General features: G+C 34.6%; 1 protein-coding gene across 8 annotated transcripts in view; it reads left to right on the top strand.

Moving 5' to 3' along the window:
- Positions 1–19343, top strand: part of Ncoa1 (nuclear receptor coactivator 1) — a 238080-nt gene that overhangs the window by 174722 nt on the left and 44015 nt on the right. For all 8 annotated transcript variants that reach the window (XM_078029572.1, XM_078029574.1, XM_078029573.1 and 5 more), the window contains 3 exons: positions 4419–4566; positions 5824–7147; positions 10365–10545. In XM_078029572.1, the coding sequence (XP_077885698.1) occupies positions 4419–4566; positions 5824–7147; positions 10365–10545 (1653 nt within the window). The remainder of the gene's footprint in view (positions 1–4418; positions 4567–5823; positions 7148–10364; positions 10546–19343) is intronic.

The following is a 19343-nucleotide window of genomic DNA, read 5'->3' as shown; positions in this document are numbered from 1 at the left end:
ATGTCTTCAAAGTGTTCATGACATATGAAAAAGTGGGCTAAGAAATATAGAGTATGATCTTTTTCTTGTATATTTTTCTATATACCCTATTCTAGAAGATTAACAAAATGTTAATAGTGGTTATCTCTGAGTGATGGGGTTACAAATGACTTTACTTGTTCTTTGTTCATCTTTCTATTACCTTAACTTTATAATTCCAAATGAAGGTATTTTTGTTTTTTAAAAGATATCACACCTAGACTTGAGAAAGGGTTTATTGCATCAAGAAGTTTGAAAATATTGCTATAAGCATAGGGACCCATATTAATGATTAATCAAAATGTTCTTTTAATGTAGTTAAACCCAGGGTATACATGGCAGAGTGAACTGAAAATCTTTCTATGTCAAACTTCATTGAAAATATTTAGAATATTTGTTTACTTTCCTTCCATAGAAATTTTGATACATTGAATAGAGTTTATTCATTGGCAATCTTAGAACTTCCGGGAGCAATTATTTTTCTTTAACTGGTAACATTTTTTAGAAATTGCATTCTTTTCTGTATATGTCTAGGGAAATACCAAAAAGAAACACAAACTGATACCAACATTGACCTGTAGTATCCTGCCACACATTTTGTATCCCATCATATATTTTGTACCCTGCCATACATTTTATACCACCCATTTTTGAACATTGATGAGAAATGCTTATTTTGAGGTTACCTCATCACCAAATTAGGAGGGATCAAAATTCCAAATAGCTCTACTTCTATAGCTGGCATTACCAAGGAAAATTTAATGTTTCTTTGGCTGTTTGGATCGGTTGAGTCTTTTCTGGAAAAGAAAAACATGAAGTTTTCCCAATAAAACTTTTTGGAGGGTTTTTAGGGTATTAGTAATACCCATTCAGTTATATCCCTGTGTAGTAAATGTTCCAAAAAGTTTTAGAAATGAGCAAAAAAGTCAGAGATCAAAATGCTACTAGCTGTGTAGCTGGAAATACTATATTAGAAGTGAGGACAAGGCCTGTAATCAAAATAAACATTAAAACCCACTTAAAAGGGAAATTTGGTGTGCAGAGTAAACATTTGTCCAACCAAGTCCATAAATAGCTGTGGGTACCTTACTCATCTCTCAATACAAAGTGTTGGTGATGGTTATACATAATTGAAGCTATTGGTATAAATGGGGTTTAGGGATTACTAAATGTGTGTATGACATTTGTACTTCATAAGCTGCTTATTTGTTGTTTATTTGGGCTTTAGATTCAGGAAATATTCAAAACCTGCTATGTACTAGACTCCATGCTTAGATATTATCCCACAATCTTACTGGCTCCATTTAAGTAATGATAAACTGAAATTGACTAATGTTAATTTGCACTAAATCCTAAATCTACAAATGACACAGTGAGAAATCAGGCCTAAATCTGAGTCCTTGGCTTATTCTTTTAGTTGATCTGTTCTGCCTTGCTGTTTACTACCTCTTCATCTGAAAAATAAAGCACCAGAATTTTAGTTAACTGAAAAAACTTATTGGGTTCTAATTAATTGGCATTTTAAGAGCTGTAAATATGGCTTAGTGAATAGAGTGCTTGCCTAGCATGTTCCAGACCTTGGGTTCAATCCCTAGCAGAGCAAAAAATAAAAATAAATGTAACTTTTTTCTCATTTCCAACTCTGATTTTATAGATTGTAATATGCTGTCTTATTCCTCACAATATAATCAAAAATGAATAACCTAACTTCACCTGTGTGAGGTCTTGGATTCAACACTGAAAGAAAAAAAAGAATCTAACTAAAAATCTTGAACATAATAAGTCTTAATCATTTCAATTAAGTTCACATCCTAGTTTTAGTACTTTGGCAGATTTGTTATGGTATAGATTTACTGTAGATTCTGCTTTCTTCAGTTAATTTGGATACCCAACATTAAAATAGAGCATATTTTCTCTTAAAATAATGGTAATTTCTCTTAAAGTAGTATGATAATTTTCTTGCATTAATTGAGTGCCTCAAATTTCAAAAATTTTACAAGATTAGATATAGACAAGTTTAGACAGCATAACTAGAAGACTGTTGATGTTTCTGTAATCCACATTATATATCTTAAAATTCTCAGTTTGACCTGAGAATCATTTTATAGGACTTGTCAATAAAGAAATTTCTTTTCATTAATTTCCATTACAAAATTATCAACACCCTATTTCAAAATTAAATGAGAAATTAAAAGGGAAAAAAGGGAGGGCTGATAACATAGCTTAGTGTTAAGAGTACTTGCCTTGTATGTATGAGGCCCTAGGTTCAAATCCCAATACTTAAAAAAATTATGGCAGCTGATCACACATCAGCATTAGCTTAATTAGATGAGATTCAAATCAAAGATCAATTAGCACTTACTGGATGATTTTGTAGCAAAGCATAGTGCAAGATTCAATGGAGAGTAGAAAACAAGTATGGGACATAGTACCAAACCTTATGCTTATTGTAGCTAAAGAAGAAAAATAAATGCATAAAAGGGATATGGGAAAAATGTTTAAGAAGTAATGAGAAGTAAGGTTGAAAATGCATTTGAAAGTCAGATTATTTAGTGCTGTGCTATCCAGTATGATAGTCAGTAGTTGATTGTGGCTCTAGACCACTTAAAATGTGCCTAGTGTGACTAAGGAACTGAATTTCAATTTTATTTCATTTTAAGTAGCCATATGTGCCTGATGGCTACTGTAAAAAACAGTGCGGCTCTGTAGACTAGGCAGTGAGTTTTTTCCAGCAGATGGACCTACTGGAGAGAAATAAACAAGATAAGGAAATGGATAAAATGGTATAAGTAAAATAACATAAAACACATTGTATGTCTTTTCTGGCCCTTTATTTATCTTTAGCTTTTTCAGTTTATTTTAAAATTCCACTTTATAGTTGGGATTGTTAATATGATTTTAGGATTTTCTACAACATTTACTTAAATCCTTCCACAGAAATTATAAGTCTCCCTTAAAAACTCTTTTTCATCATTTATTATTTTATTAGATAGTAAATTTCTTCATTCTTATATTTGGTAAATGTACCAGTGCTTTAGCTGAAATTGCCAGATGGGTAAGGAATGTGGTTGATTCAATAGAAAATAAATTTTACTTATTTGTTTGTTTATATGTGGTGCTGAGAATCGAACCCAGGGCTCACACATGCTAGTCAAACACTCTACTTCTGAGCCACAACCCCAGCCCCTGAGCATAATAAGTCTCAATCATTTCAATTAAGTTTATATCCTAGTTTTAGTACTTTGGCAGATTTGTTATACTATAGACTCTGCCTTCTTCAGTTAATTTGCATACCCAAGACAATAAAATAGAGCATATTTTTTCTTAAAGTAATATGTAGCTTCAAAAATTATTTGCTAATTGATCATTTTAAGACTCTTTCACATGTCATTTAAAATATAATTGAAACCCCTCCTGAAATGTCCTTGAAATATAGTACTAATATTTATTACTGGTTAAACTGTAATAACCATTTGTGGTAGCAATTCTTGTGTTTCAGTGGATATGACTTTTTACCTTGGTATAGCTGAATCTAACCAATTGCTCTTAAAACAGAATTCCATTGTATTACTAAAACATCAGTAACAAAATTTTATTAGTAGTTTGGAATAGCTTTTACATATTTAATAAGCATTTATCTCTGCAGTTAGAATTTTGTCTGCTGTTAGTAGAGGTTTAAGACAGAAATAAATGATGTTATTTATAAAGTGATTTTAAAAATAAGTGACTTGACTGCTTTAATCTAGTTTTCTTCCTTATGTTAGTAATCATTGGCCTTATCGTAATTTGCTTATTATTAAACTTCAAAAATTCAAACATTAAAAAATAGTACATATATATGCATTTAATAATTTGTTAAATGGGACCTTAATAATTCAAATTTTTTAGTGAAAAATTAAATTTGATTATTAGTTAAGAAATGCTGCAAACCAATCAAAACTTAAGGGTGAGTTTTTATAGTTTATAAATTATATCCCAATAGAGCTGTTATTTAAAGATCAGCTAGCAAAAAATCAAAACACAACATAACTTGTTAAAGATGACACAGAAAGTGAAGGGGAGAAAAGTACTTCCTGGTATTTTTAGTAGAGACAGTGAATTCTGTCCCATTGTAGTGAGCAGTTAAGGTTAATTTTTTCCTGATTTGAGGTTTCTTCATAAAACTAATTTATATGAGGAGGGACCCATTGAAGTAGGAGTAAATTAGTGGTATATTTCAGATGGATTCATTTCCCTCCTCTGATTTCTGCTTTGTCTGAACTTTCTTTTGATTTTGAGTGGGCAGCAATTGGGAAAACATTTAAAACGAAGTCCTAGGTAGAAACAAGGCCTGGTAATTCTCCTTTGCCCAACGTTCAAGTATCAGGATTTTAACTAGGTTTCTCTTTTGTTTGAAACAGTGATGACTCGTGGCACTGCCTCCAGCCCATCCTATAGATTCATATTGAATGATGGGACAATGCTTAGCGCCCACACCAAGTGTAAACTTTGCTACCCTCAAAGTCCAGACATGCAGCCTTTCATCATGGGAATTCATATCATCGACAGGTACTACTTATTTGGAGAGCTACATATGAAATAAGTCAGTTCACATATCTCTTCTTAAAGAAAACTTTTATACTCTTGGTAGCTAGAAAACAGAAATTCTAAGTTAGGCATAAAACTAGTATGATGAGTATAAAATCAATTTATCCGTGTTGGGTTTTAAAGTTTTGTTGCCAGATAGCTTTCTTGTTCATAAAGGCACATAGAAAATGTGAGACTGAAAGTATGTTTTAGGGGGTACAAATAAAAAGGTGCCTAAAAATGTTCAACTTTCCATATACGAACTTACAATCTTAGAAGAGATTTTATAGTTTGTTAACACTGCTATTTTAACTTTATGGCTCTTGAGTTCAATTGACAGTTTCTCACAGAAACTACAACTATTTAACTTTTAATGATATTAAACTATCAACTTGAGATTTTTTAATGTTATTGCCACTAATTTATTCCCTCTCAAAATATCTTTCAAGATGGCAAAACTATTCTTTTATACTAAGAGTTATTCAAAAATCCTACATTTACAACTGCTTAAAATGTAGCATTAAAAAAAAAGACATTTCCCCTCACTTCATCTTTTTCTCATTTGATGTTTTTGCTTATTGGAACATGGTAATGCCAGTCACAAATCTGTTGTCATAATAGTGAACTTGAGTAAAGAACTCAGTAAAAACCTGAATTCAGCATTCTGGTTTTTTGTTTTTGTTTTTCTAGTTTTAGTTAAAATTATTCTTGTGAGTGGAATTAGCAGTTCTTTTTTTCATATTGTGATTTCTCTTTCAAAACATCTGCTATGTCTGCATGTCACCCTTTTTAATTTTCACATCAGTGACACAGTATTTTCCTTACCCAGTCTTCCTCTTTGGAGTTGAAATACTTAAAAGCTGTAACAGGAATATCATGAATAAGTGCTTTATAAACAAAGGTGTGGGGAGTTTCATTTCAACCACAAGTGTTACCATAATGTTAATTATTTGTATTAAGGTTAGAAAAATTTTAAATGTACATCTCTTAAATTTTTTCCAATGCCAAAAATAATTTATTTTTCATGTAACTGAGACCATTTTCCAATTTAAGGATCTACAAGCACTCTTTCCTAGTAAGGGGTGCTGATTATTTCACAGTGCCACTGTTTTTCATTAATTTAAGGTGATACAGAAGCTCTTTACTTGATAGTATTAGCTTGTAACATTAATGAGTTTAATAGTTTTGTCTTATAAATAGAAACAAGGTGTTTGAATAATAATGTCTTTTTCCCCCTAGGGAACACAGTGGGCTTTCTCCTCAAGATGACACTAATTCTGGAATGTCAATTCCCCGAGTAAACCCCTCAGTCAATCCTAGTATCTCTCCAGCTCATGGTGTGGCCCGTTCATCCACATTGCCACCATCCAACAGCAGCATGGTATCCACAAGAGTAAACCGCCATCAGAGCTCAGACCTTCATAGCAGCAGTAGTCATAGTAATTCTAGCAACAACCAAGGGAGTTTTGGATGCTCACCTGGAAATCAGATTGTAGCCAATGTTGCCTTAAACCAGGGACAGGCCAGTTCCCAGAGCAGTAACCCCTCTTTAAACCTCAATAATTCTCCTATGGAAGGTACAGGAATTTCCCTAGCACAGTTCATGTCTCCAAGGAGACAGGTTACTTCTGGCTTGGCAACAAGGGCCAGGATGCCAAACAATTCATTTCCTCCAAATATTCCAACATTAAATTCCCCAGTTGGCATGACAAGTAGTGCCTGTAATAATAGTAATCGATCTTATTCAAACATCCCTGTAACATCTTTACAGGGCATGAATGAAGGACCCAATAACTCTGTTGGCTTCTCTGCCAGTTCTCCAGTCCTCAGGCAGATGAGCTCACAGAATTCACCTAGTAGATTAAATATACAACCAGCAAAAGCTGAGTCCAAAGATAACAAAGAGATTGCATCCATTTTAAATGAAATGATACAGTCTGACAACAGTGCTAGTGATAGCAAACCCCTGGATTCAGGGCTTCTGCATAACAATGACAGACTCTCAGATGGAGACAGTAAATACTCTCAAACCAGTCACAAACTAGTGCAGCTTTTGACAACAACTGCAGAACAGCAGTTACGGCATGCTGATATAGACACAAGCTGCAAAGAAGTACTGTCTTGCACGGGCACTTCCAGCTCTGCCTCTGCTAACTCTTCAGGAGGTACTTGCCCCTCCTCTCATAGCTCGCTGACAGAGCGGCACAAAATTCTGCACCGGCTCTTACAAGAGGGAAGTCCCTCAGATATCACCACTTTGTCCGTGGAGCCCGATAAAAAGGACAGTGCATCTACTTCTGTGTCAGTAACTGGACAGGCCCAAGGAAACTCCAATATAAAACTAGAACTGGATACTTCAAAGAAAAAAGAATCAAAAGACCATCAGCTCCTGCGCTACCTTTTAGACAAAGATGAGAAAGATTTAAGATCAACTCCAAACCTTAGCCTGGATGATGTAAAGGTGAAAGTGGAAAAGAAAGATCAGATGGATCCTTGTAACACAAACCCAACCCCGATGACCAAACCCGCTCCTGAAGAGATTAAACTGGAGTCCCAGAGCCAGGTAGGTGATTTCTTGCTTCTCAGAATGGCCATTTCTAGTTGTTTTCACCCCCCCCCCATTTATTCTACTCCAACCATTGACTAGGTTTGGATTCTGCTGTGTTTTGTTCTATCTATTGGGCATATATTAACAGATTAGTATCAAAGATTGAAAAATCCAGTGATGCTCTCAGAAATTCTCTTTAGAACTTTAGGGGGCTACAGTATTAATGTAGCATTATAAAAAGTAGATTTTTATTTCTTTCTATGAAATCAGAGTTTACATCTCTGAACATTTTTCAAAAATACCTTCCCCTTTCCTGCTCCCTCCTCCCAACCCCACATATTTAATCCAACTCTGGGGTAGAACCTAGGGATCTGCATTTTAAAGACACAATCCAGATAACTCCAATGTGTAGTTAAATTTGAAAACCTCAGATACAAATGAGGTGGGAGAGAAATGTGAGGAGTTAGACAAGGGTACCTTGTTCAGGCATTTTCTCAGGCTGGCTTTGTTCTCATCTGATTGTAACCACCTTCAACCCCTGTCAGAGACAGCGACTTGAATATCCTGGGTAGGAGAATATTGCCTTTCTATAACATGCCCTGAAACAGAAGTAAATTTTTAAAAATTCATAAATTGTTATAGATAAGGAGTCCCCATGCTTAGGGTCGAGTGGGGCTAGTATGAAAATAAACAGGTAGTTTCCTGTATTGAATAATTGTTTATGAACTTTAAAGGAATATAAGAAAAAAGTATATGATGCCTCCACACAAAGAGCTTTCAGATTATTTAGAGACAGAATAGAGATACTCATGAAATAGGTGACACTCAATAAATAGTATGTACTTATAAAACAATTTACCAACAAGACTCTCCATTGTGAAACAAGATTCACACTTACCTGGGTCCTTCAGTTTCTTGAACCAGCTTGATTTTCTGCTTTCATCTCACAAAAGTCTCTCTCTTCCATAGGCATACTACAATCTAGGCATATAGAAGCCCTTGCCATCCTCAGGCTAAGCTATGTTCCACTAAGCATCTTCTGCCTTGCCCTTCTCTCTGTGCCTGCTGAACTTCTACTAATCTTCACAAACCACCTTGTATCTGATAGCATCTCTCTAAAGCTTTCCCCAAATAATCCCTTCCTCTCTACTCTCATAAAGCTTTGTATTGTCTGTTTACTATTTATAGTAACACTATTTTTACTACTTCTTTATATGTGTACTCTTTGAGGATAAAGCTATGTCTCGTATTTCTTGGAACAGTGAAACTAATATTGTTTTTCTTTTAAAACATAAAAACAACTTTAAACACTTAAAAATTTTAAAAGTAACATTTTAATAATACAATGCCATTGTGTAGTTCTAATGTGCTGGTACATCTGTTTTGGTGCCCATATGCATGCATTTCTGCCAAGTTTATAACTAGGAGTAGAATTGCATGATCATAAGATATGCAGACAATCTCTTCTGTTAGGTAATTGTGCATTTTCTTTTTTTAAAAATATATATTGTTTTAGTTATACATGGACACAGTATCTTTATTTTGTTTATTTATTTTTTATGTGGTGCTGAGGATCGAACCCAGTGCCTCACACGTGCAAGGCAAGCACTCTGCCACTGAGCCACAACCCCAGCCCGGTAATTGCGCATTTTCTAGTGAGTGAGAATTCCATCTAGTTGTTCTTTGTCCTTTCTAATGCCTGGTATTGTCAGTCTTTTAAGTTGAACCTTCCAGGATATGAACAATTGTAGCTCATAGTTTTAATTTGCATTTCTCTGGTAAATAGTCATTGGTTCCTTGGATTTTTTAAAATATTTTTTCTATTTGTTAATAGACCTTTATTTTATTTATTTATATGCAGTGCCGAGAATTGAACCCAGTGCCCCACACATGCAATGAAAGTGTGCTACCACTGAGCCCCAGTCCCAGATATCTTTTTTTGTAAATCGCCTAGTCTAGTCTCTTGCCCATGATTTCTAATCTCTTGTTCTCTATTTATTGACTTTTATACGTGTTCCTTATGTATTTTGGATGTGAGACATTTTTTGGTTATATGTTTGCAGATACCTTCTCTGTCCTGTGGCTTATCTTTTTATTCTCTCTCTCTTTTTTAAATATTTATTTTTTAGTTGTAGTTGGACACAATACCTTTATTTTATTTATTTTTATGTGGTGTTGAGGATTGAACCCAGGGCCTTGCACGTGCTAGGCGAATACTGTACCGCTGAGCCACAACCCAGCCCTTCTCATTCTCATAATGGTCTTTTTTTTTTATAAAGTTTTTCATTTTAATATAGTTGAATTTGTCAATCTTTTCCTTTATAGGTAGTGCTTTTGGCACATGTGTAACGAAGACATATTCAAAAATGTTCATAGCAGCTTTACTTGTATTAGCCAAAAGCTGGAAACAACTCAAAAATCCATCACAGAAGAATGGATAATTATATTGTGACATAGTCAAACAATAGGATATTATTTAACAATGAAAATGAGTGAACTGCTACATGTGACAATATGTCTGAACTTTAGAAATATAATTTTGAAAAAAGACATTAAAAATGCAGACATATAATTCTAGAATCTAGAAAGAAAAAAATTTAATTGAATTAAATAATGAAACCCAAACAGAAAGATATTTTATATTAATTAATTATCTCAGAAAAACCGTGGTATAATTATTTTGTAAAAAAAAAAAAGGTCAGTTTTCTTCTATTTATTAGCTCAGGCAGATTAGTGACTCCCTATTCTAAAAGGTGTTTGTTAAGCTATTAAATCCTTAAGTGGGAAATAACTTTTCTGAGATCTTTGAAGAATGATATACTATTAACTTTAAAACATTTCCCCAAACTTTTAAATTAAATGTATCTAAAAGTAAAGTAGGTCATTCTGCAAAATTTTGAAAATTATGACAGAAAAAGAAATAACCCATAATGCCATTAAAACATAGTATTCTTGACGGTTTTTTTCTAGTTCAATCCTTTTCTTATAAACAAATAACATTAAATACATACTATGTGTATTACCTTATATCCTGTAGTATATTATTGTAAGCATCCAGTGTTTCTTTTTCTTCCCAGTGGAATAGATAGAATGCTCTAATTATCTCTTCTGTCTTACATACTCACATTTAATTTGTAGAGTTCAGAGGAGCAACTTTATTTCTACATTGTTTCAAGTGAAAATGTAAAGCATATTTTCTCTAACTTTTGTTAACTTTTGGTTCCCTTCTTAGTTTACAGCTGACCTTGAGCAGTTTGATCAGTTACTGCCCACTCTGGAGAAGGCAGCACAGCTGCCAGGCCTGTGTGAGACAGACAGGATGGATGCTACAGTCACCAGTGTAACTGTCAAATCGGAGATCCTACCAGCTTCACTTCAGTCCACCACTGCCAGACCCACTTCCAGGCTGAATAGTATGTGTTGGGGACAACTCTTTGTTTTAAATATTTAGCAGTAATGTGGATTAGTACTTTGTTGCTCACTGTTGCAGAAACTTTTGCGGGGGAGGGTGGCAGGGATCAAGAATGAAGTATCTTTATCTATAAACAATAAACAGTTATATTTAGACATGAACTTAATTCATGTATATTTTAAATAATAGCATAATCTCTACCCTCTCATGATTGATGTTAGGGTGAACAGTTGTTGTTAAGAAGAGCAATTTCATGTTCTTACCCAAAGCATTCCATAACACAACATTCAGAAACATAATAGTGGGTCAGATCACATTTCCCAGAACATCCTCCTTGAACACTAGTCTTATGAGTTGCAAGGGGTAAAAAAAATGATCTGTGCTAAAATACCCCAGGCAAAAGCTGCATGTCCTATATATTTTCCTGTTGAAGTGTTACTTACCTCTTAAAAGTTTTGAAAGGTCCTGGATTAAACCAGTTTAGATTTCTTTAACCTACTATTGCCTACGCTTTCTTGATTATGGAATTTTTTTTCTCAAGTACGAGTTTTCTGTGGAATATTATTTAGGAGACAATGTATGAAAGTATGTCACTATCATTCTAACCTATGTTAGTGTTCTCCTAATTAAGAGATATTTTGATAGTCTACCCATTGATTTTTTTTTCACTCATCAGATTTCAAAGTTGAATAAAACCATTGTGCAACCTTGAAACTGAAGGAAACTAACTAAAATTCAAAATTTATTAGGGTTCCTTACCTTCGTCTTGTCACTCTAGTGGGATCTGATGTGGATCTTCATTTATTTCAATCTTACTGGAGCTTTTAACTATCATGACCCAATTCCTGAAAGTTTATCAAGATTTCCAGACAGCTGCAAAGAATTTTGAGTCATCTATGACATTTTTGGAAGCATGCTTTAGCTGACCAGAACATTACAGCAGGAGTCGGCAGCCTAGATTCAAGAATCACATTCTCCATTTATTGACAATGTTACATCGATAAAATGAATTTTCTGAGTCTTACTCTCTTTATCCACAAAATAAGAATTAGATAAAATGATCAAAAGTTTCTTCTAGGGCTGGGGATATATAGCTCAGTTGGTAGAGTGCTTGCCTAGCATGCATAAGGTCCTGGGTTCAGTCCCCAGCACCACACACACACACACACAAAGTTTCTTCTAATTGAAACAGAGAAGCTGCAGACTCTGGGATAGCAGGCACAACTAGGGAAACAGATAAGTACTGAAAATAGATAAAATGGAAGTCTGCATACTAATTGACTTAGATTCCTTGCTCCCTTCCCCATTAAGTATGAGAAACTTGTTGTGGTCAGCTTTTTTTTGCTGCTGTGACTTAAAGACCAGACCAGAACAATTGTAGAAGAGGAAAAATTTATTTAAGGGCTCATGGTTTCAGAGGTCTCAGTCCATATGCAGCCAGCTTCATCGTGGCTGAAGAGTGTGGCAGAGGAAAACATCTCATATGATGATCAGAAAGTAAAGAGACTCTACCCGCCAGATACAAATGTACCCCAAAGCCACGCCCCCAATTCCCACCTCCTCCAGCCACACCCTACCACTTCAGTTACCACTCAGTTAATCCCTATCAGGGGATTAATTCATTGATTGGGTCAAGACTCTTAGAACCCAATCGTTTCTCCTGTGAACCTTCTTGCATTGTTTCACACGTGAGCTTTTGGGGTACACTTCACATCCAAACCATAACAAGACTGAACATGTTTTCTCAGGAGACACTACATAGTCACTAAATGTCTGGATATAGATATATAAGGGGTGATCCCTTTTGCACTGTAAGCAAAAGCCATCTTGCCATCTAATTGTCCAACAATGAAGGCTACCAGAAGAGACCAGCCTTGCACCAAGCCCTCCCAGGCAGTTATAGAGCACTGCAAAAAACAGGCACAGCCAAGGATCATTAGGATTTTGGGGAAAGTCCACAACTTCAAGGAGAGCAAAAGAAACAAAGTATGTTGTGGAAATGTACAATGAGTGCATGAACTGAAAACAACAACAAAACACTATTAAAGTCTTTGGAAAGATAAAGATATATTACCCATGAATAACATAGGAAGGGAAAAAAGGACCAAGAAATTAGATGTCCATAATAAAAAACTACAAGGAAAACGTGAGACAGTAAAACTGAGAAAAGCTACGGCTGTATTGTGCACTGTGCATGTGTTTGGTATGTGCTCCATCAGATGGGGACAGAAAATAGTTTCTGAGGAAAAAACAACTATCAGGAAGCTGTAAACTGAACAATTATCAGAACTTACATATAATTGGAAGGTGTTAAAGTTAAATTAGAGTAGGTAGACCTTTCTGAACATCTGGGGCATTTGGAAGAAGAATTAAAAGGCCTCTCCTTAAGATTAAGTTTACTCTAGACCTTCTCTTAGAAATTTTTAAAAAAACAACCCTCAAAAGGTTCAAGCTGATGTACAAGTGAAATACCTGAAAGAATGATATTCTATCACTTTTTTTTTGAGAGAGAGAGAGAGAGAGAGAAATTTTTAATATTTATTTTTTAGTTTTTGGCGGACACAACATCTTTGTTTGGATGTGGTGCTGAGGATCGAACCCAGGCCACACACATGCTCGAGCGCGCTACCACTTGAGCCACATCCCCAGCCCCAATATTCTGTCACTTTTAAAGAGGACACCAAATTTCACTCCCAACAATGTAATATTTCTAATCTCCAGAATCAAATAAAAAATTAATAAAGCCTTTTCTTCTATTAGATGCAGGGTCTCTGGTTGTATTCCTAAGTCCTTGATCCATTTTGAGTTGAGTTTGCATGGTGAGAGATAGGGGTTTAATTTAATTTCGTTGCATATGGATTTCCAGTTTTCTCAGCACGATTTGTTGAAGAGACTATCTTTTCTCCAATGCATGTTCTTGGCACCTTTGTCTAATTTAAGATAATTGTGACTTTGTGGGTTAGTCTCTGTGTCCTCTATTCTGTACAATTGGCATTGGTCTGCCAGTCTGTTTTGGTGCCAGATTCCTTAATAAGACTCCTGTGGTGCAAGAATTGAAATCAAGAATCAATAAATGGGATGGACTCAAACTAGAAAGTTTCTTCACAGCAAAAGAAACAATATGAGGTGAATAGAGAGCCTACATCTTGGGAGCAAGTCTTTACCCCTCACACATCAGATAGAGCACTAATCTCTAGGGTATATAAAGAACTCAAAAAGCTAAACACCAAAAAACCAAATAACCCAATTAATAAATGGGCCAAGGACCTGAAGAAACACTTCTCAGAAGATGGTGTACAATCATTCAACAAAAACATGAAGAAAATGTTCATCATCACTAGCAATTAGAGAAATGCAAATCAAAACTACATTAAGATTTCATCTCACTCCAGTCAGAATGGCAGCTATTATGCATACAAACAACAATAAGTGTTGGCAAGGATGTGGGGGAAAAGGTACACTCATACATTGCTGGTGGGACTGCAAATTGGTGCAGCCAATATGGAAAACAGTATGGAGATTTCTTGGAAAATTGGGAATGGAACCACCATTTGACCCAGCTATCCCTCTCTTCAGTCTATACTCGGACTTAAAAACAGCCTACTACAGGGACATAGCCACATCCCTGTTTATAGCAGCACAGTTCACAATAGCTCAACTGTAGAACCAACCTATATGCCCTTCAATAGAGGAATGGATAAAAGAAATGTGGCATATGTATACAATGGAATATTACTCAGCAATAAAAGAGAATAAAATCATGGCATTTGCAGGTAAATGGATGGAGTAGAGAAGATAATGCTAAGTGAAGTTAGCCAATCCCAAAAAACCAAATGCCGAATATTTTCTTTGATATAGGGAAACTAATTCATAGTGGGGTAGGGAGCGGGAGCATGGGAGGAATAGACAAACTGTAGATAGGGCAGAGGGGTTGGAGGGGAAGGGAGGGGGCCTGGGGTTATTAATGATGGTGAAATGTGATGATAATTATTATCCAAAGCAGGTATAAAGACACAAATTGGTGTGCATATACTGTGTATACAACCAGAGATATGAAAAATTATGCTCTATATGTGTAATAAGAATTGTAATGCATTCTGCTGTCATATATAAATTTTAAAAAATTAATAGAAGTAACAAGAACCTGACCCCAAATCAGGAGAAAAATAAGTTAATAGAAACAGTCCCAGAAATGATAGAGATGTTAGAATTAACAGAAATGTTAAAATAATATTTTAAAAAAATTTTTTTTAGTTGTTGTTGGGACACATACCTTTATTTTATTTATTTTTATGTGGTGCTGAGGATCGAACCCAGCGCCTCTCATGGACTAGGCGAGTGCTCTATTGCTGAGCCACAACCCCAGCCCCTTAAAATAATATTTTAACATTAGAATAACATAATATGTTGAAGGATTTAAAAGAAAATGTGAAGATAATGAGGAAAGAGATGTAGACTACCAAAAAAATGCACAATAGGAAGTGGTAAAGCTGAAAATTGCTGTATGTGAAATGAAATGTTATTGGATAGGTTTTACAGCAATTATATTAGACAGTGTGGAGGAAAAATGGCAGTTTTTGAAGACACAGTAATATAAACTATTCAAATTGATGGATAGAAAATGCCAAAAAAATATAGAGAACATCAGTTGTGTGTGGAGCAATAATCAAGCAATCTGACATTTGTCATATAGTACACATAATCAAAGAAGCAAAGGGAAACAGAAAAAACTTCAAAAAAAATCATGGTCAAAATGCTTACAAATGTGTGAAAAACTATAAACCAAAAGATCCAAGAAGTTTAAGGAACCTTAAATAAAATAATAGAACTACTTTATGGCATGATCTAGTCAAATCACCTGACCAGAAATTTTAAACCAGTGATAAAACAAAAATTGTAAAAATAACCAAAGAAAATTGACATATCATGATATATAAACAATAGAAAACTATTGACTTCTATAACTTGGGAGTATTTATATTACTTAAACGAAACGAAGATGAAAAGAGATATAAAAATGAAAGTCAGACAGTGCATACTTATAATCCCAGAGACTTGGAAGGCTGAACCAGGAAGATTACAAGTTCAAAGACAGCATAAGCAACTGAAGGAGACCCAATTTCAAAAAATAAAAAGGACTAGGGACATAGATCAATGGCAAAGTGCCCTAGGATCAATATTCAGTACTGCAAAAAAAAAATTTTTTTTTAATTTAAAAAAGATGTAAAAATTATATAAGATGAACAAAGATGAGGAAACAACTGACTTCCTATATCTAGTATCATTCAGAAATACAGGTGAAATAGGATGTGTTCAAACCAAGCTGAGGAAGTTTATCACCAGCAGACCATACTACTCTTCAGGCTATAAGGACATAAATCCAGGTAGAAACTCATCTATGTGAAATTGGGAAAAGCATCAGATAGAGTAATAGTAAAAGTGTAATTAATTGAAAATTTCTTGTTTAATAAACTTGTTAGTTTCCTTAAATGTAAAAGATAACTGTTTAAAGCAAAAATAAGTAAAATGTCTGACAGTATTAGAACAGATGGGACAGAAGAAATTTGAGACTATTCTGTTTTATATAGCATTGTATAATATTTGAGGCTAGGCTGCTAAAAGTTAAAGATGCATATTGTCAATAGAAGAGTATTCTATAAGAGTCCTGATTCTATATGTCAAAAATCTTAAAAAAGAGCTACTTGAAATATTCAGTGAACTTAACAGGGTCTCAAGATGTACACTCAACTTAAAAAAAAAAGTCATCTGTCTTCTGTATACCAGCTGCATATAGTTGGATAATGATATAAGAAAAAACAATTTACAAAAAAAAATTAAGGCATAAATTTTAGAAAGAATAATATATGCAACACTCTACACTGAAAAATTATAGGGTTGAGAGTGGATAAGTAAATTCGGAGAGAGATTATAATCATGAATTAAGATTCAGTATTGCTGTCAGTTATTCCAAAATTGACCCATATAGTTTTAATGTAATACCAATAAAAATATCAGTATGCATTTTAGTAGAAACTGATAGGCTTTTTCTAAATTTTATGTGGGAATGCAGAGATCTTGGAATAGCTAAGACCACTTAATAAACAAGCAAACAAAAACTTGGGAGTATTTATATTACTTATAAGTATAGTCTGTAAGACAGAGGGTTGTGAAATAAGAATAATATCAAGGAGGTAAGTGTGGGAGATCAAAGGCCTTGTCTATCATGATGGGAAGTCAGTCCATCTAAATGGAGCTATCAAAAAGTAGTAGCACAGTCTGGGGTTGTGGCTCAGTGGTAGAGCTCTTGTCTAGCATGTGCGAGGCACTGGGTTTGATTCTCAGTACCACATATAAATAAGTAAATAAAATAAAGGTCCACGAACAACTAATAAAAATATTTTTTTAAATGTAGAGGCATTTGCAGGTTTAGAAATAAGTAAGCAAATACCAAAGAAAACAGGCACAAGTTGTGAGTGGTTGCCTCAGTTGATAGGTTGGTAAGTAAGGGATCGAAAGGTGTAAGGCAGAAGACTGGTTTTATTTGTTATGGGCCTTTTGGTTCTGACTTTTAATATCATATATGTGTGTTAATTTGATTTTTTAAAAAGTTAATAAAAATAGAAAGTGTCTCTTGGCTCTGCAGGCCGAAGAGGTGTTTTTTTCTTAATAGCCTTTATTGAAGCAAATAGTCCTTTTCTCGCGTGAAATTTCCCTCTTAAATAGAGCTCCATATAAAAAAGCTGTAAGTAGGCTAGAATCTGTTATACTTTATGCTGATAAGTATGTAAAGCCTAAAAGCATAGAGGGGAAGATATTGAGGTAGGTGAAGGGGAAGACAACAGATGCAGATAGGTAATCAACAATGTTTAGCTATAGACTGGAAAGAAAAAAGTAATTCAAAAGGCATAAGGCTAAGGAAGGAAGTTAGGTGCAAGAAAGGATAAAAGAATTAAGTACTGGAGAAAGAAAAAGGAAGACAAGGACAAAAAATATGCTAGCATATAAAGGAGAGAGGAAGAATCATCTAACTCTGTTCACCTCTGACCCCCAAACTGTGTGCATCACTACCTGTTACTGGAACCAGGGTCTTGACTTTGTGTCACTCAGGAAAATCAAACACTTTCTTTACTTTAGTCTTCAGTCAGAAGTTGGACTATGCCAAGTGCAAATGTCCTGCAAGATTAACCACCGTCATACTTCAAAATCTGAGCTACACCAGTTAAAACTCCAGACTTTAGCCGCCATAGTACCTGTCTTATCTCTCATACATTTCCTTTCCTTCCCATTTTGTGCTGTATTTTGAGAGAAACTCTGGGCCCGTTTCCCAGATCAAAACTGAATCTTTAACTCTTATCAGTTCTGCTCTTCAGTCCATCTGTTTGAGTTCTTTTAACCATGCTCTCATGTTTTTACTTTCTAGAAATTCTTTTTCTTAGGAATTATTACTTTTATGAGTGGAATAGACTTTTTAATCTGTATAATGATATTTATTTTATTTACTAAGGTTCATCCATTTTCTGTATCATTCCTTTCTTCTTCATTTTCTTTCTATATTAAATTTGCTGTATGTTTCCTGCTATTGACTTTTCTTGAACGTTTATTGAATTTTGATGTCTCTCCATATATACTGAAAAACACTTAGAATGAAAAAATGCTGGTAGCTAGCACATTTCTTTAGCTAAACTGAGAAATCCTTTTCTCCTGGCAGTAAATATAAGTTCTGATTAGAGAAGCCCATTTCTCTGTCGTTGAAAGGGAATAGGGCTTTGGTGGTAGGGAAACCCCTTGGGGCAGCCCTAGCATCCACTTTGGGAGATTTCCTGGGCAGAACTCCCACCCAAAGTTACAAATACACCAGTTAGATCCCATGGGCAGACACCAGAGTCAGCTGCACTCTGAGCAGAGTCCTGATGGCAGCTCTTCTGTTGCCCTTTGATTATCCCAGCAATCACCCTTGGCCTATTCCTTTACTCACTTGAATGACACTGAGTTTGGAATTATTATGGTACTTTTCTGGAAAAACCTATCCTGGAAAATCCTCTTTTTACTGTTTTATAGTTCAGTTGAAGTTTTCCCCTGAACTTGTTTCTAGCTGGGCTTTATTTTTCAGAAATTCTTCACTTTCAGAAATTCAAACACTTTCTACTACCATGATATTTCTTTTGCCTTTCTTTTAGCTGTGGATTTTTTCCCTCTTTTTCTTTTGTTTATTTCAGTGATATTTTTGGAAGAAAAGATATAGGTAATAAATCCGTCACATTGAACTAGAAAATTTCCTTGGGTTTCTGTACATATGAGAAAACTATGATTCAGAGAATAAAAAGGAAAACACACACACACACACAGACAAAAGCTTGCTCAGAGTTATACAATTAATATATGTAGACAAGGATTTAAATCTCAGTCTTCCTGAGATTTATATGTGCATGTACATGCTCATGCAGTGGTTTAAACAGTTTGCACATATAAATCCCAGGCAGATTGAGGTATAAGAGCACAGCCAACAGAGTATTGGTTTTTCAGCATAAACATCTTATAAGAGAGTATTGTTGATCAGAATGTGTACAGCTTGCCTCTTTTGGCACTGTTCTTTTGACTGTCTCCAAGTTCTTGTTCTTTAAGGGTTGATTTGATTGTTGAAAATTTCCAGTTATTTAGAACCAAATTTGTTGATCAAAAAAGAGTAATAATGTTTTTTTAATCAAAATCACAAGTTTAAAATTAAACTTGTGAGATTTATTTTCTTGAAGGACTTGTGGACTAGTTAAGATTATTCCTGAAGATTCTAAAAATATTTGA

This window comes from Ictidomys tridecemlineatus, chromosome 12 (assembly GCF_052094955.1).
Source record: "Ictidomys tridecemlineatus isolate mIctTri1 chromosome 12, mIctTri1.hap1, whole genome shotgun sequence".
Taxonomy (NCBI): Eukaryota; Metazoa; Chordata; class Mammalia; order Rodentia; family Sciuridae; genus Ictidomys; species Ictidomys tridecemlineatus.
This window is presented reverse-complemented; position numbering and strand designations above follow the sequence as displayed.